Below are 22,897 nucleotides of genomic sequence, written 5' to 3'. Positions count from 1 at the left end.
TCCAAGGACATCGAAAGGTCATGTTGGTGACGTCGGCTTTCCAAGGAAATGCCTTAGAATTCGAGACACGCGCGAGTTTTCCGCTAAATTCATTAGCTATTTTCGCGTGCTTCGAGTATTATGTCGTACACGTTTTCGAATTCTACTGCAAGGGCGGCCAAAGGGCTAAAAATACCTTTAACAATTGCCTGCTCACTTAAGCTAGTATTGTAACATTTCCAACCTGCTGTTTGTATTCTTTTAGGAATAGGGGAGGTAAAAATTATTTTTAACAGAATATTCAGAAAAAGTAAACACTCTGCTAGGTAAAGGTTTTTGCAATTGGCATAAAACTGCAGACCTCGAAATATTAAATTGAGTTTGATGTAAATTTTGGTTTGTTTGTGTGAAAAGGAATACAGTTCAGGCTTTATGAAGTCGTTTTTTTCTGTAATTTTAATATTTTTTTTATACAAGTTAGGACCAGTTTCACCTCTGTGGAAAAGTTTTATATTTTGACTGTTCATGATTACTAAAAATTAGAGAAAAAAGAGTATTAAACCTGATACGATGATCTCTACTTGGTACATTATTATATTTATTTTTGATCCAGTCACCTTTTATACTCTTATTATCGATTCTTTTCAAAGGTATGGAATATGTGGTTGAACTTCTCAATACAGAACGAATACTAGAAAGAGAAGGCTTACTATTGTAATATGCTTCTGGAAAATCATGGACCTAACGACTTTTTTTTGGAGAACTTGTTTGGATGAATTTGAATTTCTTGAAAAAAAAAAAAAAGGACTAATTTTCATCTTTTATAGTTATTCAAAAAGCTATTTTTCACTGAAAAATAATCTTAAGTAAAAGCGATATTTAGCATCTATTTTTTGCTTGTTTGAATGGATTTGAATACTTGAAAAAAATATGTTCATGTTTGATTGTTATCCAAAAGGGCAAAATATTTTTACAGCAAAATAATATTGATGTTTGGCATCTATTTTTTTTCATGGGTCTGTAATACACTCCCTAAAGGTGCAATTAATAGACTTCAGTGTGTCTCGTATAATACTCTAAAATATACTAAGAGGATTAAAGACTATTCTATATGATCTCTTTGTAATTTAATGTTTAGATGTTCGACGCAATCCGTGGATAATTGTTCTGGGTGCGATTATTCTTAATTATTTTCAAATTAAAGATTTATTAATTTCTCAACCCGAGAAAATCGCCTTAGAGCTACTTAGATAGGGTATTTATCTCGAATTCGACATTTAGAAAGATCCCAATTGTTACTGCATTATTCTAGTAACGAAGACACTACAGTAAAACAATAACCAATAGGAAAAATAGTACGGTGAAAAATATCAGAAAATTAAATTGAATTCGAAATAACAGAGATTAGAAGCTAACTAGTTCGGCAGACTCGGTTTTTACGTGGCCCAGATAATAATAGCTAGATTTATCATCTGTGATTGGATAAAAGGCTTGAAAACGCCGCTAAAATGTCACAACATTAATATAATGCAATTGATTTTGAAAAATGGCGGTATACTCAAAAGGGAGTCAGTATTTATAGAGAATTCTTAGATGCACAATAGGCAAAAACCTTCCTTTAATACACGGTATTACAAATTGAAATAAATATTAGAGTTCTATTTTATATATACTTATGATATTTATTTGGTATACTTCTTAATTCTGTTGGGACGGCAACTCTCCGATGGCTACTTGATGGGACAGCATATGGAGCAACGAAATGGAGATTGGAGAATTCGCGATGTGCAATAATAACCAAATGTGTTTTGCATGATTTTCCCCTTAGATTTCGGAATATCTAAGTGGAACACGCCTCCTGTCTCGAGTAAGACAGAAATCTCCGTTTCTTGCTTCTTCCGAAACTCAAGATACCGCTGTATTTTAAATGAGAAATAAAAAACGCAGGGTAATGCAGTTACTGCATGCAATCAACCGGATGACTGGGAAAGTTCTTGACAATTTTCGTGCGAAGCCTTTAAAATCGACCCCAGCCCAGCACAGGGTCCGAGATGGCGAGGAAATGAATATTCAGTAGTTATGTACGGGGAAAATTAATCCATGAGTCAAATATGAACAGGACTCGCAGATCAAAGATGCCGACTCATTGAACTCTCCGATCTTTCTGGTCTTCTAACGAACGAAGTTCCTTTTCACAAAATGCCGCCGAGTAAATTCTAACCAATAACGCGGAGAATGAATGCTTGAACATAGGCCGACATATGACAAGGATTTGGCATCAAAACCTTCTTAAATGTCACTGTGGATTTTACTCTATCTGATTTCATGAGAAATAGTAGAGCTCCCATTTCGCGCGCTTTCACGATCTATCGTGGCGAAAACACGCAAGCCGTTTTATAGTTTGAATTATATTTGCTTTTCGTGACGATTGTCACGGAAGAGAAAGAAAAGTTGCGATTCTGACACCTCTGTGTTTTTTTATTTGCCGTATAGCTGGAGTAATTCGTGGATTTGTCTCACTATAATCTTATTTCGCGCTAAGAACATATGCGTGTTTCGGACCGATTTGTCGAACTACTCCCGACTGTCGGCGAATTTCCCATTTAGATCGGCGTTTCTAAAAAGATTCAATTTTGTTAAGAGCTCGAATTCATTGTTCGTGTTCTACTTAAGCTTTTGCACTGTTTTCTATAGTAATCTAAGTATACATTTGAACACAAAATGAGCAGTTTTCGGTTTGTATTTTTAAAAGAGCGCGCGAAATTCTAAAACTACGAAGAAAGGCAAAGAGAACCATTAAGGAAATTACGAAAGACTCGACGAAGCTGATAAGACAACTGTTAAAGGAGCTCTAAAAAAACAGCCCTTTCTAGATTTTCAGTACCTAAGCAGCAATAAAAAAATAGCCTGTTTCCTACAAAGGACGAGCGCGTTTCAAAATTAAAATAAATAAATCGTAAGGTTAAAGAAAACGAAATCGAACACCTACGCCCAACCCCGAGTATGTGTGGATATTTTCAGAAATACACTCTAAGGTGAATTAATATTACCTCAAAAGTCCATGGGTGGAGGGATAAGTTAAAATCCATTTTAACGCGTAAAGCGCTTAGCGTTTGAGTTCGTCTCTCTCAGCTGAGATGCGGAACTATGATCGAGACGCTCTGAGTCGAGACTTATTTATAATACGCAGCACAAATAATTCCCCGGTCTTTAGTTAAATGCTGTAAACAAAGAGTCAATAACAAGGGAGACATGGAACTAGTCGCACACGAAACATGTGTTGCTTGGGTTAGCTCACAAAACATGCTAACCATTTTTACACCGGAATTCGGTATAAACGAGGGGTTCGCGACGGGAGAAGCTAGATATCCATTTAACTAATGTTTTCCCCCACTGGGATAGAGAGTCCTTAACTCCCTAAGGGCGGTGGAAATCATGGAAAACAGCTGCAGAGAAGTTTGAGATTTTATTAGCTAATTTTCAGGTTTGAAGTATTTAGTCGAAATTGCAAAAGAATAAAAAATAAAACAATATATGAATGTTTCAAGCTGAGATACATACATAGATGTATATAGATTTTCCAGTCTATAATAGCAAATGAAATATGTATTTAGAATTCGTATTGTTTCTATAAGGACATTTTGATATCCATTTGTCTCACCTGTTAGAAGGTTTAAGTCCCTGTTCAGAGCCTGTGCCAAATTTCACGATTCCTTTAAGGGGCCATCATGGAAGGGACAATTTATGGTATAAATAGTAGGAATAGGTACACAATTTGCGCCCGGGGTTTTCAGTGGGCATAACTCTAGGGCAGAATCTATGATTGGTTCATCACTAGATGGTTGATCAAAAGAACCATAAAAACTCGTTGGGTTCCCCAGGTTATCTTCCGTTTCTCCACTCATGTCAAATAAGACGCTGCCCAAAAAATTGAGAGACGTTTTCGCTAGAAGAATGGATGAAATACAGAGAGAGATTGAAGCAAACAGCTTAGATGTCCCCTGGCTAACTTTACATATCGCGGCTGCCCCGAAAAACGTTTAGTGATTGCAGAGACAAGAAAATGTGGTTCATAAACACAGAGAGTTGAAGCCAAAAGCTTAGATTTCCAACGACCCGCGGCACAACTTTTCGTGACACAATCCCTCATCTTGTAACATTCTGTTGTATTTTATGGGGCGTCTTTCGTTTTTTTTTTTATAGCAGGATGGCCATTACTTCAGAATCTCCCAGAATTTCAACACTCATCTCGTAGAATCCACTGTCGTATCGAGAATAGCAATCCTTCTTTACCACTGTCACCAGAGAAGTCGTCCCTCGTTAAATCACAGTCATACAAGAATATTTTTTGGTTGCGAAATTCCATAGCAAATGCTGAATATATTCCATAAGGAGAAAAGAAAATACTTAATAATTTCCCTACTTTCATTTCACATCTTCACTTTCTTTTCAAAGACTTGCCCTCTTAGTTCTCTGCCTTCATCCAAATGACTAACCTTAGGAATTGTCACGCGCGTTTATATACTTCACAAATCTGCGACTCCTTAAACGCCGATTCCTAAATTTCAATCCAAATTTTTGATAGGTGTCGTTAGAGAAACCGCCATGAAAAAAAGGCGCGTGGTCTAGTTGCCGCGAATGTCAACGACCCGAAAAAAAAACCCATCATCACTTGGATAGTCGGGTCGAGAATATATTGAAATGTGTTTATTCGGGACTCTTAAGCGGTATGGTTTCTTTTAGGGAAAAAAGAAGTTTGGAAATGGTATGAAGTATGAATCTAGCTTTAGTATAAGAATATTTGCACATCTGTATTTTGATTTCCAAACTGCGCTCTTCAAAGTATTTCTCAATTTCAGGCAAGAGGTTGATTTATAGTCACCTACTAATTACACTGCATATCGTTTTATTCCTCCTTTTCTAGAAAAGAAAGTTTTCTCTGATACCTAGCTTTCCTTTTAGAAATATTTTTTTTACTATTTTATATGAAATCTTGTCACGGCACAAAATTGTTTCGGTACATATCTTACACGCCCATTACTAAAAACAAAATAAGAGTACTAACTTCCAATTATCTGGAAAACAAATTAAATCCCCATGCAAGCACGATTTTGAATGACGCTTTTTCAAATCTAAGAGCTATTTCAATATCAATTTTTACGCTATATACACTTGATGCAAACAAGAGGTTAATTCAGTGAAAGGGCCTATTTTATCAGTTGCGCAACTTGCGCACTTGCGAATTTTTAAGTATTGTTTGAACAATTTTAAAGGGTTGGTTCCGTCTCTCCTTTAATAGCAGACTGTTTATGCAAACCATGGCGGAACTTTACTGCAACATACGAATCATTAAGCCGTTCTTAATGTAAGATGGAGTTTTCAGAAGCATTTAAATATATAACAACTGGGCATTTATTTTTTTTTTTTCGGCAATAAAAGATTTGTCCCAGAATTTGGATGAAGAGGCAAGAGTCAAGTAAAATGAAATTAATCCTTGAAATAAATACTTGATAATAGCAAGTCAAATAAGCTGAAACGGAAAGCTAAGTTTAGCTAACAGAGCTTGATTCAAGTGACGATACAGACTAAGGGTCGACGTTTAGACAGATTCTGAAAAAATTGGGAGTGGTCGGAAACAAGTATAAAAATAGGTTTTATTCAGAAACGATACTTATATAACAAAAATCACTAGGTTTATACGTTTATTATTCTATTTTCTCTGCTGAAAAAGCCAAAGGCTGCTTAACGGAAGAACAGAATTATGTTTGAAAATTGCAATAATACAAAATATATCAATGCCATCGAGGAAACCAGCTCTAACGTAAAACATTTGTAGACAGAAGTTCTACAAGGTAGGATACGAGTAATCAAAACATGCCGTCCAATGTTAATTAAGTTTTTATTCATATTCGCATCAGAGATAATGCAAATCAGTGATAATATAAATATCCTATTCTTTCGAGTTCTTCAACAAATGAATGTTTAAAAATCCTCATTTCCTATAATGATACGTTAATGTCAATTATTTCTATAACACTCTTACAATAGCAATATGGTTAGTCGAGAAGTTTTTAAACAAAGATATCCACACCTATTCAGTAGACAGATAAAAATTGGAGGGTTCGCATTGCGTATCTAGTTTGCGCTTAGGGTAAAAATATGATTATGATTAGAAATAAAAGGTTATAAACTTTCCAGTGAAAGGAGTTCCTGTTGTTTTACGAAGACAAGAGTTTATTGTTGCCTGACTATCGTGTTTCAGAGGCCTGTTCGCAACTTCCAGTATTTTTGTTTAATCCTCCAACGGTGTTTGATTTTGAGGGAAGAGCAAAACGCTCTCTCGAAGAACATTAGTCTCTTGCTTTGAGGCATGAATAAATCACGACTTCTCGTGGTCAGCGTGATGTTTTGTCCTTTAGACACTCTTGAAAATAATTTGAACGACATCCAACAGGAAAACGGCGAAAGTCAAGCCTTGCCTACCAACATCAGATGTATTCCCCTGTGAAAAAAGCCAGAATAGAGATCAACTGGCGCCCCCGTGAAAAAAAAAAAAAAAAAAAAAAACACATATCATATCTTTTCTTATCTTACGATACAGGAAAAGCGCTTTGTTCCCCCAGACGGGCTCTTGTTAAGGTTAACACTAAACAGTTTATAACAATTGTTGTTAAACATTTCTTTATTCTAATAAATCTGCAAACACTTGTTATTGTTAGAGCGTGGATTGATAAATAATGTTGACTCTTAAGTTTGTTTGTTCATGTTGCAGATCGCTGTTTCAAAAACAATTTTCGATTGACAACACAAAATCACTTTCATTGAAATCAAAAGAACTCGAGGTAAAAAAGTACAGCTGTTCTAACAGCATTTAAAGGTGTTCTTTTTTGTTTAATCGGAAAGGGTAGAATTTCGTAACTCTAATTTTCTAATTCAGTCATTGAAATTCTTTACTTTTCCTTTTGAGAGAAGGAGAAAATGTGGTATTTTCATTAGTATTTGTTATGTAAGTACAGTTCTCTTCATGCTTTTATATATAATTTTTTCAATAGCATGAAAGACATCATTTAGGTTCCTTGCTAAAAATGAACATTTTTTTCACAGCTGGAGTTTTCACGAATTAGTGTTAATTAAAATCATTTTAACAGTATGTCAGGAAATACCTTGAAATAATACCTCACGGTAGCCCTCACCTGGTAGTAAATGAACACACCATAATAAAGTGTTAACCGATTTTTATTGCCATCAGAGACTTGCAATTTTTCAAATATTTCCTAAAATCCAGTTAAAAGTGTCATTCGAAAAGTGTCAATCGATTAGATGTGGTAGAATAAACGGTGGTCAAGCTCTATTCAATGTTGAATAAGCAAATGTCGATGAAAAACGTAAAACGTCCATTGTGTATGATGATACCTACTGAAATGCTCTTCCTTCTGGAGTCTAGATAATAAAGAAGCTTGTGAACAACGAAGCGGGAAGCGTACCCAAAACTCAAATATAGTTTTTTTTCTTTACTATGATTGATCGTGTGGTAAACTATTGTTTTGAATAAAAAAACTCAATAAATTTTAATTTCTAATAGAAAAGCCCTTTTTTATTTTTATCAAACTAACGATGTGAGGAAAGAAATTCTTTTGCTTTATTTTATAAATGAGAATGCTGATAAATTATTGCTGATGGTTTTTTTGACAGTGATGACTAAAGCGTATTTGAGTTAAAAGAGGTTACTAGAGCAACATCAGTCAATTAAGCAATACTTCATGTTTTCTTTTTCAATAAGCACTTTTTAGGACGTCAAGACAATATTTAAAAACGATTAAATTGAGCATGCTGGGTTAATAAGAGCTTAAAGTTTACTCATAGAAAGCATCCTTTTTCCATTTCCTGAGGAACGAGCAATCATTTTAATAGCTATGTGTTCTGCTAGCTGTCTGTTCTTTAATCTAATACTAAGAACATAAGTATTTCATGCAGAAAGGAAAAAAAATGGACCTTATGCAATTCAATGCCTCAGAAGCTATGTTTCAAGATCTAAAAAACGAAAATAACATTTATTTGAGACTTTAATGTTAAAAAAAGCAGTTGTAAATGAAGACTTTAAATTCACTTTGCTATATTGGCATCAAATTGCCCATCCTCAAAGAAGGGGAACTCTCTTGTTTTCTTATCATGATATTTTTTCTTTCTTTTATTTTCTCCGCGAAATTCCGTCGGGGCGTCTGGTAGAATAGAACAACTATCAGTCATCTACAATGTAACAATTTTTAATGCATTCAATCGTATAATATCTTTTGCATATAACTCTTAGTATAAAACACACTAAAAAATCATTGTTTGTTGGAAATATCTCTCTAGTGAGATATAGTTTTTTCTGTAGCCCTTTAGTCTGTAAACACTAGCTGGCGGTGAATATATATTTGGTCGAATCTCCTATCAATAACACTTTTTGGTGCTGATTCCACGGAGGTGCTAATTTAGTATGGGCGTGGCAACATTTAACCCCCTCAAAAACATCCCCCAGGCACGGAGACGGCTTGTACAGGCAAGCAACCAGACACTGATAATACAAATATAGCGCGGTTCTTAGAAAACTGCTGAAACTCAAACCAACCTAGATATCTCCTTACACTTTCGATGTGATAATGTCAAGCCTTTGAGTAAAAATTTACAAGACCCTAATAAAGAAACCTAGAACCCCGTTGAGTGATGGCTCTCTACAGAATTGTTAAAACCCGAAGAAATGAACTCACTAATACACTAACCACAACCTACGTGTTTTCTTCTAATGGTAGCAGTTCCCGTGGGATAGATACAGATTCTTGAAACCCCCGATGTGATTTTACGGCGAAAAAAAAAACACACCCATATGGTCGCTTTTGATGAATTTTAAAAATTGAATAAAGGCGAGATCCCGAAACAGTGGCAACTTTCCCACGTCTTGCTTAGAAAATTAAAATTCAACGGTGATGTTAAGGAAGAATAACACAAGAAAGGATCCACGCCGGTACAAACAACTCTACACACAAAGGGGCTGTTAGCTCTGTCCCTAGGGGGAGGCATACTCGCTTCCTTTTGAAGGGACGCCCTCCAACATGGCGAAACCCCTAATGACTGAAAACTCAATAATTCAATTTGGGAACAAGAAATTGGAACATCGGGTGATTTAGGAATGGTTTTCGATTAGTTTGGGCCTTTCGGCTCTCACGCGCGCCGCGTTCTTTGATGGAAGCTGCCGACTTGGGCATGTTATGGTATTTAGTTAAATGAGTTTAGGGCGGTGAAGGGAGCTAATCTCGATATGTTCCCCGACCTAAGAATCCCTTGTTGAACGCAAGGAAATGTTTCCTCTGGGTACTGGAAGCGTTTAAGTTTTAATAGACTTGTATCAAGGAAAAAACACGATGTGTTATTTTGGGAATGCCTTATTGAGCCCTTGTGAGCCCCACCTCCGCTATCATTATTTGCCTTCATGGAATACCAATTACGCGGAGAAATCTTGAAATACCTATCTAAAAACAAAGTTTGATAACTCATTCAACAATTATTATAACCAATATCGCAGGAGCCACCCCGATTCAGTCGATGGAAATGGATGGCTTTATTTAGTCAGGATGACAAAATGTGACGGACAGAGCTTCTTTTGTTGAATAAACCAGACATTCATCGCGACTACTATTGTCTCCTCTAGGTTACCCCCCTTTGGCTATGGGAGGACAAAAGATAAGGGACATCGAAGCAAGTGCCACGTGAGACCAAAACTCGAACCAACTGACTATTTTCCACGCACTATTTTTTTTTTTGTCAACAAAACCAGGAGAGCTCATAAATGAGTGTATTTATTCGTTTATTGCATATCTGAAAGCAAAGGCGTAAAGTCAGCCACTCCCATTATATTTAGAGTCATAAAACAAGTTGAAAGCTTCTTGAAAAACTTAATAACACAAGTCAACACCATGTGCAGAGACCTTAGAATTTCTGACAGCCGAGATACTACGATGGCGCCACAGGCTTACCACCCCAATGTTGTTATTCGCACGCCGGGGTTAGTTCACTGAACGGATCTCAGATTTTTTTTATTATATAATAAAGGTGAAACAAAATCTCATTGTGTTGTTGTTGGTGTCTTGAGGAAGAACAGTCGAGAAAGATAAAATTAGGCGTGGATGACAAAGGTTACATTCACACAAGGTATGGAAAGAGATAAAGAAAAACATAGTCAGTCTAAACGAATAAATGTTACAAATTGTGAATAGGCCGAATAAAAAATGTGCCTTTTGTTTAACATTCTTCTGTGATCAGTCTAAACGCTTCATACGCGCACTAAAACTTGAAGAGTGTGTGTCGTGACGGCGGGGTGATTTGATGCGCGCGAAGAAATCTTACGTGGCGTACTATCGAGTAATGAGCGTGGTGTTACCCGTGATGTCTATAAGCCACGCGTGTCGCGCGAGAAGTAACGTGACGTATGTGCATCGCGTGTTGTGCTGTTGAACTCAGAAGTGTAACTAAGGGCCCGTTTTTTTTACTCGTGATTCCGGGATGAGAATGATTAGAATACAAAAAGCGCGCGTTGGTTTATCCCTCGTTCCCATTCCAGAATGGAATGAAGGCCATTCCACCCATTTTGCTAACTCTAGCAGAATGACTCGAATGCCAGTCTGAACATTCTCTTCCAGAATGATAGGATAAAACGCGCCCCAAGTTTATGTATAAGCGATGCTGCTTATCATGCTAATCATGTAAACCACCATCATTAGCCCTGAAATATCTTCGCTTTAATTTTTCATTGATCTCTATTTTTTAATTTTATAAAAATAAATAAAATAATAAATTAGGAAAGTCCATCACTTTCTTTGCAGCTGGGGTGCTGAATTACCAGAGCGTAAATAACTTATTTTTATTTGAGCAGACATGACTGTGCGACTTTCCGTATGTTAAAATAATCGAGTTATGTTTACCTACACTTTTCGCGCCAAAATTGAGCGCGCGCGCGTTATTAGTTATCGCGGTTGAAGCGTGCAGACAACAGCGTGACATGGGCCGAAAGGCGCGAAATCTCTAGATACAGCTGGTCTAGCAGATACATCACCAGCAAGTTGAAGCACCTATATCAACACATATAAAACGCTACATGATGACACTCTGACGATCTTATATTGAAAATTGTTTACCTTTAGCATGAAGCTTTTTGTAATAGCGTATAATCTGTCAAAGAATATACCATATACTGAATATATTCTGAAATAGAGCCGAGAATGAAAACATCTACGAGGCACGATTATTCAAATATCACTTAACCGTAAAATATCTGGGATTCTTTCTGGAAGTTTTGTTCTTGAATATTTAAGATTTCTAGACGGCTTAGAAACGATAGAGCACGTTCGGAATAAATAGCTGAATTTCTTCACAAAGAGACACGAATTTGACTTAGAACGTGACATTGTATTGGGCTCACCGACATCAAACGTGCCGCCGTTCTGAAGGGCGATATCATAATTTATGAGTGTCGAGATGACACAGGCATACCTAACGCGCCATTTGAATATATTTGGCCAAAAGGGATAGCGCCTCTCACAAAGGTCAAGGTGGGAGACGATACATGTTATTTTTCTATTTTTTTTTTAAGAGACGTAAGGAGGTGTATGTGTGGATCTTATTTTGATAAAAATAGCTTTCTTCCTGTTACTGGGGTAATTGATAACGTTCATGTGCTTATGTAAGGTAAATTTAATTGAATAAATGAGCGTGTAGAAAAGGCGTCGTCCTCTATAGTCATTTTTCTGTAGGTTCTATTTCAAGCCGTCGTTAGGCTTTCTCGGCAACACTTTCTACATAAAGAAACGTAGATCCTTATATGGTCTACTGCTACTACGTAGTACTATAGTGTACTACGCTATAGTGTATAAATGACCTACCCCCCCCCCCAAAAAAAAAAACTCTCATTATTAAGCTATAAATGCTAATTTTTATTAACCTAATTACCTGGTTTTCAAAAATAAAGTTAACGAAAAAAACTGCTTTCTTGGAATTTTCCGTCGCAGCTCTTAAAGGTGGGTGGACACAGAACGAAATAAAACAAACAAACAAAACCATATGAAGAAATCTTAATTTAGAAAAAAAAACATTAAAAATGGCATCTGTAGATTATTTTAAGATTTAGATAACAGCGCATACAAACCAGCTTTCTATCGTTGCTTCCGCGGAGGAAAGAGGGTGTGCGAGATAATCATTTCCGCCTTCCCACCCTGGACTATTCACTTCCGGTGTTTATTTTTTCCGGTATAAAGTGAAAGACCATGGTCACGGGCTGGTGATATATTGTTTAGATGAATAAATGTACTTTATACTCGCTCATGTCAATTTAATTGTGGATACAGCAACTTCGAATTGGGAAACCTTTTAAAAGGCAAATGATAAATAAATTCCCTCGCAAACGCTAGCTTAGCAAAATACAAAGAAAAGAGACCTCTGCTAGCAGGGAACTTATGGTATTCCCTAATGATCTAGTTGATCTTCTCTTATCGATTGATCCAAATCATAAAACTCAGTAACAAGATACATGGTAAACGTGGGACAAGCCTCGTCCATTACACCATTCCACGTGGTCAGCATCTCAGACAATACAATCCAAAGTGGAATCCTATCGAGAGTGCACGTTCATTATAACGTGCTCAAGGACAATAAACCCTTAGCGAGAAGAACCCCTAATCAAAAGAACACTTGACCGAATACTTGATCAATGGTTCGACCACACTATAGAACACTTGATCACGGTCAAACAACACCACGCACACATCACACAGAGTATTCGACCTTGCGATACGTCACGTGATTCACGATCACAACATCACGCGACGCGATAAGAGATGCGTGACCAACATCACGCAAATGTGCTTGTCACATTCACACATTGCGAGAGGGTTATTTTTGAATAAGGTATTGGAATTTTATTAAACCTTTCTTACCCCGTGCAAACACAAAACCACTACAGCTACGCCGAACCATCAAGACCACTGTTGTATGCGTATGGAAATGAATTCGTAGACACACAGAGCGCAGATACAACGCTGTCGAGTTAAAAGCATAGAAAGGCGCCACAGGCCCGCCATACGACTCATGTCTCACCACGAAATGCAGCTTATGTTTTTGTTGCCATTTTGTCATCCAAGGAGAATAACAAGTGAGACAAAGAATCCATTTCCATCGGTAATTTTTGAGGAGTTGTAGTGATATTTTCGAATGGATTTTTATAACCTTGTTTTTAGATGGTCATTTTGAAATTTAGAAAATAATTTATCGTCTTAGGGAAAGTTCATTTATTATCCCGAGGGGGAGGGTGGAAAGGATTTTGATAGAAGTAAGGGAAAAATTAGATACCCCCACCTCAGGTGGAACAAAATATTCCATGCCCCCCTTATGCCCCCCCCCCCCCCCCCGCACATCGCTGAAAACATTGATTCTGAAAAAGTGAAGGCACTCAATTTCTCAAATGTGCGACTAAATTCAGGTTGTCAACTTGATAAAGCTTGATGCTATATATAACACAGAAGAAATGATTTCAAATAGGGAACATAAGCATATAGCGGAAACCATGAAAAAAATAGGGTGTAAACAGGTTTGCATTGCATAGATAAAACGTAGGTTAATATGTATCCTGGACTCCTAAATTGTACTTGCCAAATAACTGCCCCCAAACCGAGACTCTTTGAACCAAAAAAACTGATTTGACCCTTGGTCAAACTATATAGAAGGTAAACACCCCCAAAAAACAGTGCCCCCCCCTTTTAAAATCCACACACTTTCGATGCCCCCCTTTAGACCTCAGAAATTTCTCAAGGCCTCCCCACAGTATCCTCACGTCCCTCCCCCCCCCCCCCCCCCCCCCCCTCCTCCGTTTCGGGATAATAGATGAACTTTCCCTTACGTTGAATAAAAACAACAACAAAGCTGTGGTTGACAAGAGTTTTTCAAGTTAAATCCATTATGTTATTCATATTTCATTGCCAGATTCTTTATTTTGATGAGTTGGGTTTCACGCGGGTGCGCATTATACGCGGGTAAATACGGTACTTAGAAAAACAAATTCGGATAATGAGGTTTAGAGACCCGATTGACAAAATATTCATTAGTTTGTTAAGGTGCTTGTTTATCTATTTTAACAATACTGTAAATGTTTTTAATGCCCCATTTAAATTTTTATCCGTTTTTTACTATTTTTTAAACAAGGTTCAGTTACTTATTGAATAGACTAAATGAGAACTCAAGAATCACATTTAATATCTTGTTTATTGATAGTGTAAGGTAATCTGTTCTTTACTCACAAACAATTAGTGATTTTAACATTAAGATAATAAAAAATAAGAAAAAAGAATAAAACACCAAAAAAAAAAATTTGTAAATGAGCATGCCTTGTGTTATTGCCATAATAAATAGGTTGTCTTGATAATGATATAATCTGGAGGTTAACAACAAGATATACACCTCCCTCCCCAGGGCTGTAGCAGGAGGTGGGGCACTGGGGGCACGTCCCCCCCCCCCCCCCCAAATATTAAACAAATTATAAGGAAATGAGCAGTAAGTTAGTAGTTAGTTACTAGTAGGCGTGGCTGTGCCTCCCCCAATATTTTCTTAATGTTTCTGTGTTGTGCCCCCCCCCCCCCCCCCACAATAACTTGAGGCCTGCTACGACACAGCTCTCTCTTGGAAACTGGAATAGAAAACTCACAAGAAGCACTGGGCTCCATAATAATGTGTTCACTTCAATGCAACAGCCAAAATGCTCTAAACATCTCTTGGATCCTGTTTACACCCCAAGTAGTTAGGGGAGTGTGCAGGGGAAGAGGCAATAAATACCCCCCATGGCAAGAAGTTAATTTCTTATTGAGAGATAGTCAAATATCAAATGTCTTTTCCATATGGTATCTGACTGCTATTCTATTCACCCAAGTGAACCCCTTCCCCATGATATCTTTATCTATAGCCCTCAAGATCTAATTATAGAAAGCACTGCCACTTAGGCTCTATCTAAAGTCGACATTGAGCGTTACAGTCTGATGATCCATCGCCCCACTACAGAGGGTGGAGACAATAGTGTGGGGTCACATATACGGCTGGTAAACATGCCTATTGCCCACAAAACATGAAATTGTGAAATGTGTTGATTTTTTAATTTTAACACAGATTTTGATTTTCTATTATAAGAAACTAAATACTTTCTCAGTAGACAAACAGTTTACCTCAAAGATTAACCATCAAACTCATACTTTTTAAGCTGTCAGACTCATAACTAGCCACCCTCTTGAGACGCCAATGTTACATATTCCATATTTAAATGTACCTGTCTTTTATTGTCCCTATAGACGCTCGAGTGTTTCTTGCTGCAGGCTGAACTGACTGATACTTGCAAAACATGTCACAGAAGCATTTCTATTTCTTCTTTACGGAATAGTAGATGACGATGGCGATGACAGCTAGGATGACCAGGCAGATAATGGCCATAATGATGCGATTTTGAATGACTCTAAAGGGGAAACGAAAATATACATCAGGTTGAAAAGAAATTTAATGCATGTCTATCAAAGTGATCCAATTGTCATACTGTCAGTCTGTCTACAAATCTTTCTGTGTCTGTCTGTCTATATGTCTGTCTGTCTGTCTGTGTGTCTGTCTGTTTGTCTCTCTGTCTGTGTCTGTCTGTCTGTCTTTCTGTCTGAGTGTCTGTCTGTTAAAAGCATTGGGTCAGTACTGTTAATTATTCTCCTACATATTCCTAACTGACTTTTCTATGCACACATGTATCCATTTCTTTCATCTAATCAGCCTGTCTGTCATACAATAAAGACGTACACAAGAGCACCTACCGTCTCATCATTGCTGACAGGACTCTTGAGCTTTTGGAAAGGTGTTGGTCTGTACCACGTAACTAAAACAAACATTACAAAATTCAGGCTGTGCAAAGAATGAAAACTTGAGCCAGCATTGATAGCACCACTAGGAACAGGGTTTACATGGGGCTTAAACATGAAGTTCCTCTATAGAGAGGAAAGCCCCTCCCATCCCAGAATTTGCAATTTTAATCAGAACACTGCCACGCTAGAAGTCACAATATAGAAGTCTTCTGTAAAATTGCTTAATATCTTTGAGCCTCCATCGGTTGGAATAAAACTATTTTTGTACGGGTACAATAATTTTGTGTTACGAGATTGATAGATTAGTGATTTGTCCACTCACGTTTTTGGTGCAAAATTTTAAGTTTTGTGCTATCCAAAATCTAGCACATGAACAGGGTTTGCACGAGGCTTAAAAGGCCTTGTGTTCGGTGGTTAAGCCTTGTGTTTATTGGTTTGCTACAGTAGCACCACTATGAACAGGGTTTGCATTGTGCTTGAAAAGCCTTGTGTTCAGCAGTTTGCTAGGACAATGGGTTTGCACAAGGCTTAAAAGGCCTTGTGATTAGTGGTTAAGCCTTGTGTTAATGGGTTTGCTAGCAGAACTAGGAACAGGGTTTGCATGGGGTTTAAAGGTCTTGTGTTCAGCAGTTTGCTAGCACCACTGAAAAACTGTTTGACTAGTCAAATCAATCTACGGTTACCCACATAATTTCTCATTCGGTGGTGGGTCAGGAACCTAGTCATGTATTCCTATTCTAAAACTCACCCTTTCTCTTGATCTGTCAATGACTTCTCTGTCTCTGTATAAATTATCCAAAATATCTACACCAATTTGTTCTAAAATAAAGCAGATAAAGTAATATAATTAGACTCTTGTCTGCGTAGAACTTTACTGGAAATATCAAGATCCTGACAACAAGCACAGGGTTAGTTTCTCGGGGATGGTGGAGTAGGGGGGGGGGAGTGTACTCTCCTATTACAAAGGGACATGAGGGGGGTGTACTCCACTATTACACAGGGACATGGGGGGGTGTACTCCACTATTACAAAGGGACATGAGGGGGGTGTACTTCACTATTACACAGGGACATGAGGGGGGTGTACTCCACTATTTCACAGGGACATGGGGGGGGGGGGGTGTACTCCACTATAACACAGGGACATGAGGGTGTGTACTACACTATTACAAAGGGACATGAGGGGGGTGTACTCCACTATTACAAAGGGACATGAGGGGGGTGTACTCCACTATTACACAGGGACATGGGGGGGGGGTGTACTCCACTATTACACAGGGACATGAGGGGGGTGTACTCCACTATTACACAGGGACATGGGGGGGTGTACTCCACTATTACACAGGGACATGGGGGGGTGTACTCCACTATTACACAGGGACATGGGGGGGGGGGTGTACTCCACTATTACACAGGGACATGAGGGGGGTGTACTCCACTATTACACAGGGACATGGGGGGGTGTACTCCACTATTACACAGGGACATGAGGGGGGTGTACTCCACTATTACACAGGGACATGGGGGGGTGTACTCCACTATTACACAGGGACATGGGGGGGTGTACTCCACTATTACACAGGGACATGGGGGGGGGGGTGTACTCCACTATTACACAGGGACATGAGGGGGGTGTACTCCACTATTACACAGGGACATGGGGGGGTGTACTCCACTATTACACAGGGACATGAGGGGGGTGTACTCCACTATTACACAGGGACATGAGGGGGGTGTACTCCACTATTACACAGGGACATGGGGGGGTGTACTCCACTATTACACAGGGACATGGGGGGGTGTACTTCACTATTACACAGGGACATAACTCAGTGCCTCCCTTGGCATCAGATCTTCTAAAGATGCCAAGAAGAAGAAGAGTTGGTATCTATGTAATGCGTCACCTGTCTCAACACACATCTTGTAGCCTTCCTCCAGTCTACGCCCACTTCTATCAAGCTTTTCTGTGTTGTCTAGAAGTCTTGTTCTCTGCAGCAATTTAAAGGATTGTTTTTTTATTAAATATCCAGCAAGGCCATCAAGAGCAGAAAGATGTATTGCATGTTTGAGCTATTGTTTGAGATTATTAAAAAAAAGTTCAAATCAAAAGAAGTCTGAGTGTGAAACTCTTGCTTGTGATTCATCATGAGAAATAAACTTTCTACACATCTTTTCAGTGTTAATGGTTTGTTAATGGGACGACATACAGGTCATTTTTTTGCAACTTAATTAATGTAGATTACCCAAGGGCAGTAGCAACAGAGTTTTAAGGCAAGTTTCAGCTAGCAAGACAGGTCCTTTTTGCAGGCTACAATGTAATTAAACCAAATTTTTAAGTAATAAACCAAGCTTTCTAGCCAAGTTTTCTAAGCACAACAAATTGTGCTTCCCTGCCTTTGATATCCCTCAATTATGGCTATTGAATAATTATTGAGTTTTCGGACAAAACATTCCACAATTCCCAAATGTTCTTTCTTGGTGCCAGCTTCTTACCTGGTCTTCAGAGTTGTGAGCATCTTCACTGTCCAAAAGTTCATTTCTCCCCTCTTGGTCTGAGAAGGCTATTCGAGCCTTTTTCTAAACAAAAATGAAAAAAAAGACTTGATTATTAACAAACTAGCAGGAGGGTGTATACTTTAAGCGCTTTTCATGCGACTTTGAATTGCTAAGGATGGCTTACAATCATGAGTGTAAGAACTGTCAATAAATATTTCATCACTGGCCAGTGACATCCCAAGTTGTTCTTTTACATACACATTTTTTAATAAGAACCTTTTTTCATAGGAACGTCCAGCCTGAGTGCAGAATGAAATTGTGCATATAAGAACCTTATATATATTGCTATTGATCATTTGTGTAATTATCGTCCTAATAATTTATTGGGTATTATAGTTGTATACACTACAAGTTAAGAACATTTTTAAGAACATAATAATTCAGCCTTAAAATGCTTAAAAAAAATAAGACGTTCCAGCCTCGACTGAAAATTAGAGGTTCTTATAAAAAGAAAATAGTGTAGAACTATGCTTACCAAATCATCTTTAAATTTTTTCATTTCATTCTTGTAAGTCTTTAGCCTGTTTGATAGTTTACTCTTTTCTGGACCAGTGATCTCTCTTGCCTCTAGATCCATCTGCTCGAGCTGGAAAAATACATCACAAGTCAGTCGTGATAAAAGGTCTGATCTTTTTAGCCTTACAGTGTGAAGTGCACAACCATGACCACCTTGAGAGTACTAGGAAGCAAGGCACGGTTGGCTATCTGAATGACATGAGTTCACATGCTACAGTAATACAAAGCATGACCAAAAATCACTACTATGCAAAATCAGAACAGAAGAAAGCATCTAACGTCATAAAATAAAAAGGTGATGAGCTATGGCTGACTTGGACAACAATGTTGTTTGGGTCGTTCAATGGAAAACTTAAAAAATGCACATATCAATATTCATTCTCGAGGATCCAGCATAGCTTGTGGGCACTCACAAGAGTCACTACCGCAGAAGGGCCGCTGGAAAAGTTTCCTAGTCAGACTAGTTCTGGGGGTGTGACACGTTGGAAGCTAAGCCAATTTAAAACTGACAGCCGATAAAATAAAAATTAATCTGACAGAATTAAATACAGTTTCTTTCTTCAAGATACCAAAATGGAACATCAAAAATATGCTTCTTTTCGGCCAGTACAAACTAAATAGTTGTCTCATTTTTTAATAGTTTTAACTTTTTGCGAAGAAATGCTGTCATAGACAACATGTGAAAACTTAGCCTTTGTTTACGTTATTTTCATGCTGCAGCCCGACGCTCGACATCAGGAAAATTTTCACTAGTAAGTTTACTGAAGAAAGAATTTGTCTCAATATACATCTGATCTCCAATCGCTTGGAGCTTGTTCGCTTGCAGTTGGATGATTGACTTCAGTGGGCAAATGACCACAACAACAAAGTAAACTACAGACGAAGTAACTTGATCCATCAAACAGGCAAAGCATTTGTCAGTGACGTGAGCGTTGTTAATTAGGAATTACAAGTAAACATTGCTGTGCTGTGATTAGGCCTTTTTTTCACACCTTAAAAAAGTACACTGGATCTTCGAGCATGATCATTATTTTGTATTTTTTCAAAAAGGTGTCCAGGACACAAAAAAATATTTCCACAGTGAGGGAGAAACATTTCATGTTTCCAAGCGCGTGGAAACATTGTTTTCCGAATGTATCTTCGTTTGGCCACGCAAGGCAACAATTTCTAGGCTTGTTGCCTGGCAACACTCGCGGCGTACCAAATCAAAATGGCGCACGAAGATGTGGTTGTTGTGCAAAAAAGACCAAAGAAAAGGGGAAGGCTCTGGACAGACGAAATAGAGCGTTTGATTGTGTCTTACGAATATAGGAAATGTCTATGGGACATATCCAACAAAGAAGAGATATGATCAAGTTCGGAATAATGTCTTAAACTTTAATAGGCGTAGAAAACTACTCCCAAGAAGCTCGCGTGATTGCCTTGTGTACACAGAACATTATTTTCAACTTAGAAATGATCAAAGTTAATCTACGGGTCTGCTTTTTCGATATTTACGGAGCTCTGTACTTGACGTGGACTGTGTGTGTGGCGCTGCAAAGGAAACATGTTTCCCGATGTTTCGTGGTCGTTTGGCCACCCGCAGAAACATTTAGGAAACATTTTTCCCCAATGTTTCCGGCAACATGTGTCCTTGTTTGGCCAGGCCGTAACCACACAAAACAATGATCACACAGTTCAATAATATTCTACCAAACTTAATTAAGTTAAAAAAAGGTTGTAAATTATGATACTTTATCTTATTCTGCATAATTTATAATAATAATAACTGTCACACTTTTGGTGAATTAGTGAAATGTTAGACTACTTCTACTGCAAGCAACAGTATTTTGTTTTCGTAGCGTTTTTCAGTCACACACAAAAATGTAAAATCAGTGTTGTTCTAAATTAAGTGTTATTAGACAATTTATCATAGATGTTTCGTTGTGGCATTATGTTTTATAAGGAAAAGAAAACAATCGTTTCAAAATGGCTGTCAAAGCAAAGGGGATGAATGGGAATTTATCTTACCAACTCATTCGCTTCTTCGAACGACCTCTCAACATCGGCGACAGTATTTCGTTTCGCCTCTAAATACAAAATCAGGGAGTAAATCTATTTGCTGACAAAGTGCTGATAATAAAGAAATTCGATCCTGAAATAAATCGTATTTCCGTTCAGTTTAGCTACTAACCTCCATGCAAATTAGGGATCTTGCAAATTTTTGCCGTAATTTCTGCGCTCAAATTCCCAAACTGCTGTTCGTAGTGGCTAAATAATTCAGTCATCGTGGAAAATTATGTATTAGGCGTATTTACGGTGGGTTAAAACATGTAAAAGTAAGGAATAAAGAAGTTATGAGTTGAAGAATTTGGCCCTTCAAGCACAGAGCGCAGGTTAGCACGGAGCCGCCATTTTGAATGTAGCCAGCTTTTCCGATCACCTGGCGCAGTTCAAGGCCTGGTGTCGCGAGCGCTCACCGAAAAGACCCCGAATAGTCAACGGAAGAAGTACACGGGAAACAAAACAAAGATCTGTCTTTTTTTGTAGCCTCTGAATGTTTTCAATATTCTTAAAAAAATTTGACACATTTTGTCTATGCATTAGTAAACACAGCTGAATATATAAACATGCACGAAGAAGTAAATTATTATCATATGGTTTATGAAGTTAGTGACATCTCTATGGGACCTTATATAGCTCACAGTGATGATTAAAATGTCAGCTGCAATTATGTCGTCCTAGGAAAATACAAAGTGTGATAAAGCATTCATTTCCATCAGCTGATTTGAGAAGCTATAAAAAATACTTCAGTCGAAACTTTATTTTTAGATGGATTATTTGAAATTCCTTCAAATAATTTGTCTTCTAATTTTGTATAACACAATAACATAGGTGTAGTTGACACAGTCTCCTAAATTTTATTTGCCTGCCTAGGGTAATAAGTGGCAATTTTTACAAGAAAAAAACTACAAGGATAAAACAAGTTATATTATTTAGCCTACACAAGAGTCAGCTGCTACACGAAGGCTATATATTATTCAGGATGACTCAATTCTCTCAAGTAGGAGTTCTTCTTCTTGTTATCAGTACAGGTTTGAACCACCAGAAAGGTCGCAAAGCCTGCCCAATAGTTTAGAAAAGTTTAATGGTACATGTTTACCTACCAAATGATGATAAGCTGAGAATAGTAATAAAACTGCCTCTTTCCCTGCCCCAATTTGTTGTCCTTTTAATTAAATCCGGTAAGTAGGCCATGCTAGCTAGAGTGGTACTTTGAGTGGCCTCCTATTGAGCCAGGTAAACCTCTTTGAAATAAGGTTTCCCTCAGGGAATCCATGTGTCAAAACCCTTAAAACTTAGTGGGAATCAAATAAAAAAGCAAAAACATTTTGGAAAGCTGTGCCTGTATAGATTTGCATGATTTTGAGAGACGAGATTCAGTCATTTGTATGTCAACCCAAAGCTAGCCTTAGCTCTGTAAATGAGTAATTTGAACCAACCAGTTCTTTGACATATGGAGTTACTTTATGCTAGTATTCTTCCATAAAAATGTAATAAATTCAATCCAACGTGATGTAGTACTTGTAGCCGTCTATTATTTCCATGTTTAAGAGATTTAGAGCGCATTTGGGGTAGTTAGTGGGAGTGATAGAGGGAATTCTAAATTTCCCCGAACTGCGCTAAAATGGCACCAAATGGGCTCTAACTACAAGTACTATATCACGTTGGATTGAATTTATTTCATTTTTTTGGAAGAATACTAGCATAAAGAAACAACTCCATATGTTCTCTCTATTAACGGTCAATAAGCCGGTCAGTTCAGATTACTCATTGACAGAGCTTGAGCCACCGGTGGTCACCCATGAACCACTATGGGTCATGACAAATGAATTTCTGAGTACAACCTTATTTATAATAACTATGTGTCTATACAAAGTTCAAAACTAGGAATGAACC

The 22,897-nt window shown here is 37.8% G+C and overlaps 1 protein-coding gene and 1 long non-coding RNA gene across 2 annotated transcripts; both read right to left on the bottom strand.

The window, feature by feature from the left end:
• Positions 1–5,861: 5,861 nt before the first annotated feature.
• LOC116611610 lies at positions 5,862–7,383 on the bottom strand. Its single transcript, XR_004293581.2, has 2 exons — positions 6,574–7,383; positions 5,862–6,481 (listed from the first exon to the last, which is right to left on the bottom strand). It is a non-coding gene; the product is annotated as an uncharacterized LOC116611610 (long non-coding RNA).
• Positions 7,384–14,246: 6,863 nt separating this feature from the next.
• LOC5503767 (vesicle transport through interaction with t-SNAREs homolog 1A) lies at positions 14,247–21,398 on the bottom strand. The gene is made up of 8 exons (XM_032372000.2): positions 21,132–21,398; positions 20,969–21,027; positions 18,918–19,028; positions 18,380–18,463; positions 17,791–17,875; positions 16,636–16,706; positions 15,840–15,901; positions 14,247–15,499 (listed from the first exon to the last, which is right to left on the bottom strand). The coding sequence occupies exons 1-8, from the start codon at positions 21,223–21,225 to the stop codon at positions 15,406–15,408; spliced, it is 660 nt and encodes a 219-aa protein (XP_032227891.2). The 5' UTR covers positions 21,226–21,398; the 3' UTR covers positions 14,247–15,405.
• Between the last annotated feature and the right edge of the window lie 1,499 nt (positions 21,399–22,897).

This window comes from Nematostella vectensis, chromosome 11, assembly GCF_932526225.1.
Source record: "Nematostella vectensis chromosome 11, jaNemVect1.1, whole genome shotgun sequence".
Taxonomy (NCBI): Eukaryota; Metazoa; Cnidaria; class Anthozoa; order Actiniaria; family Edwardsiidae; genus Nematostella; species Nematostella vectensis.
This window is presented reverse-complemented; position numbering and strand designations above follow the sequence as displayed.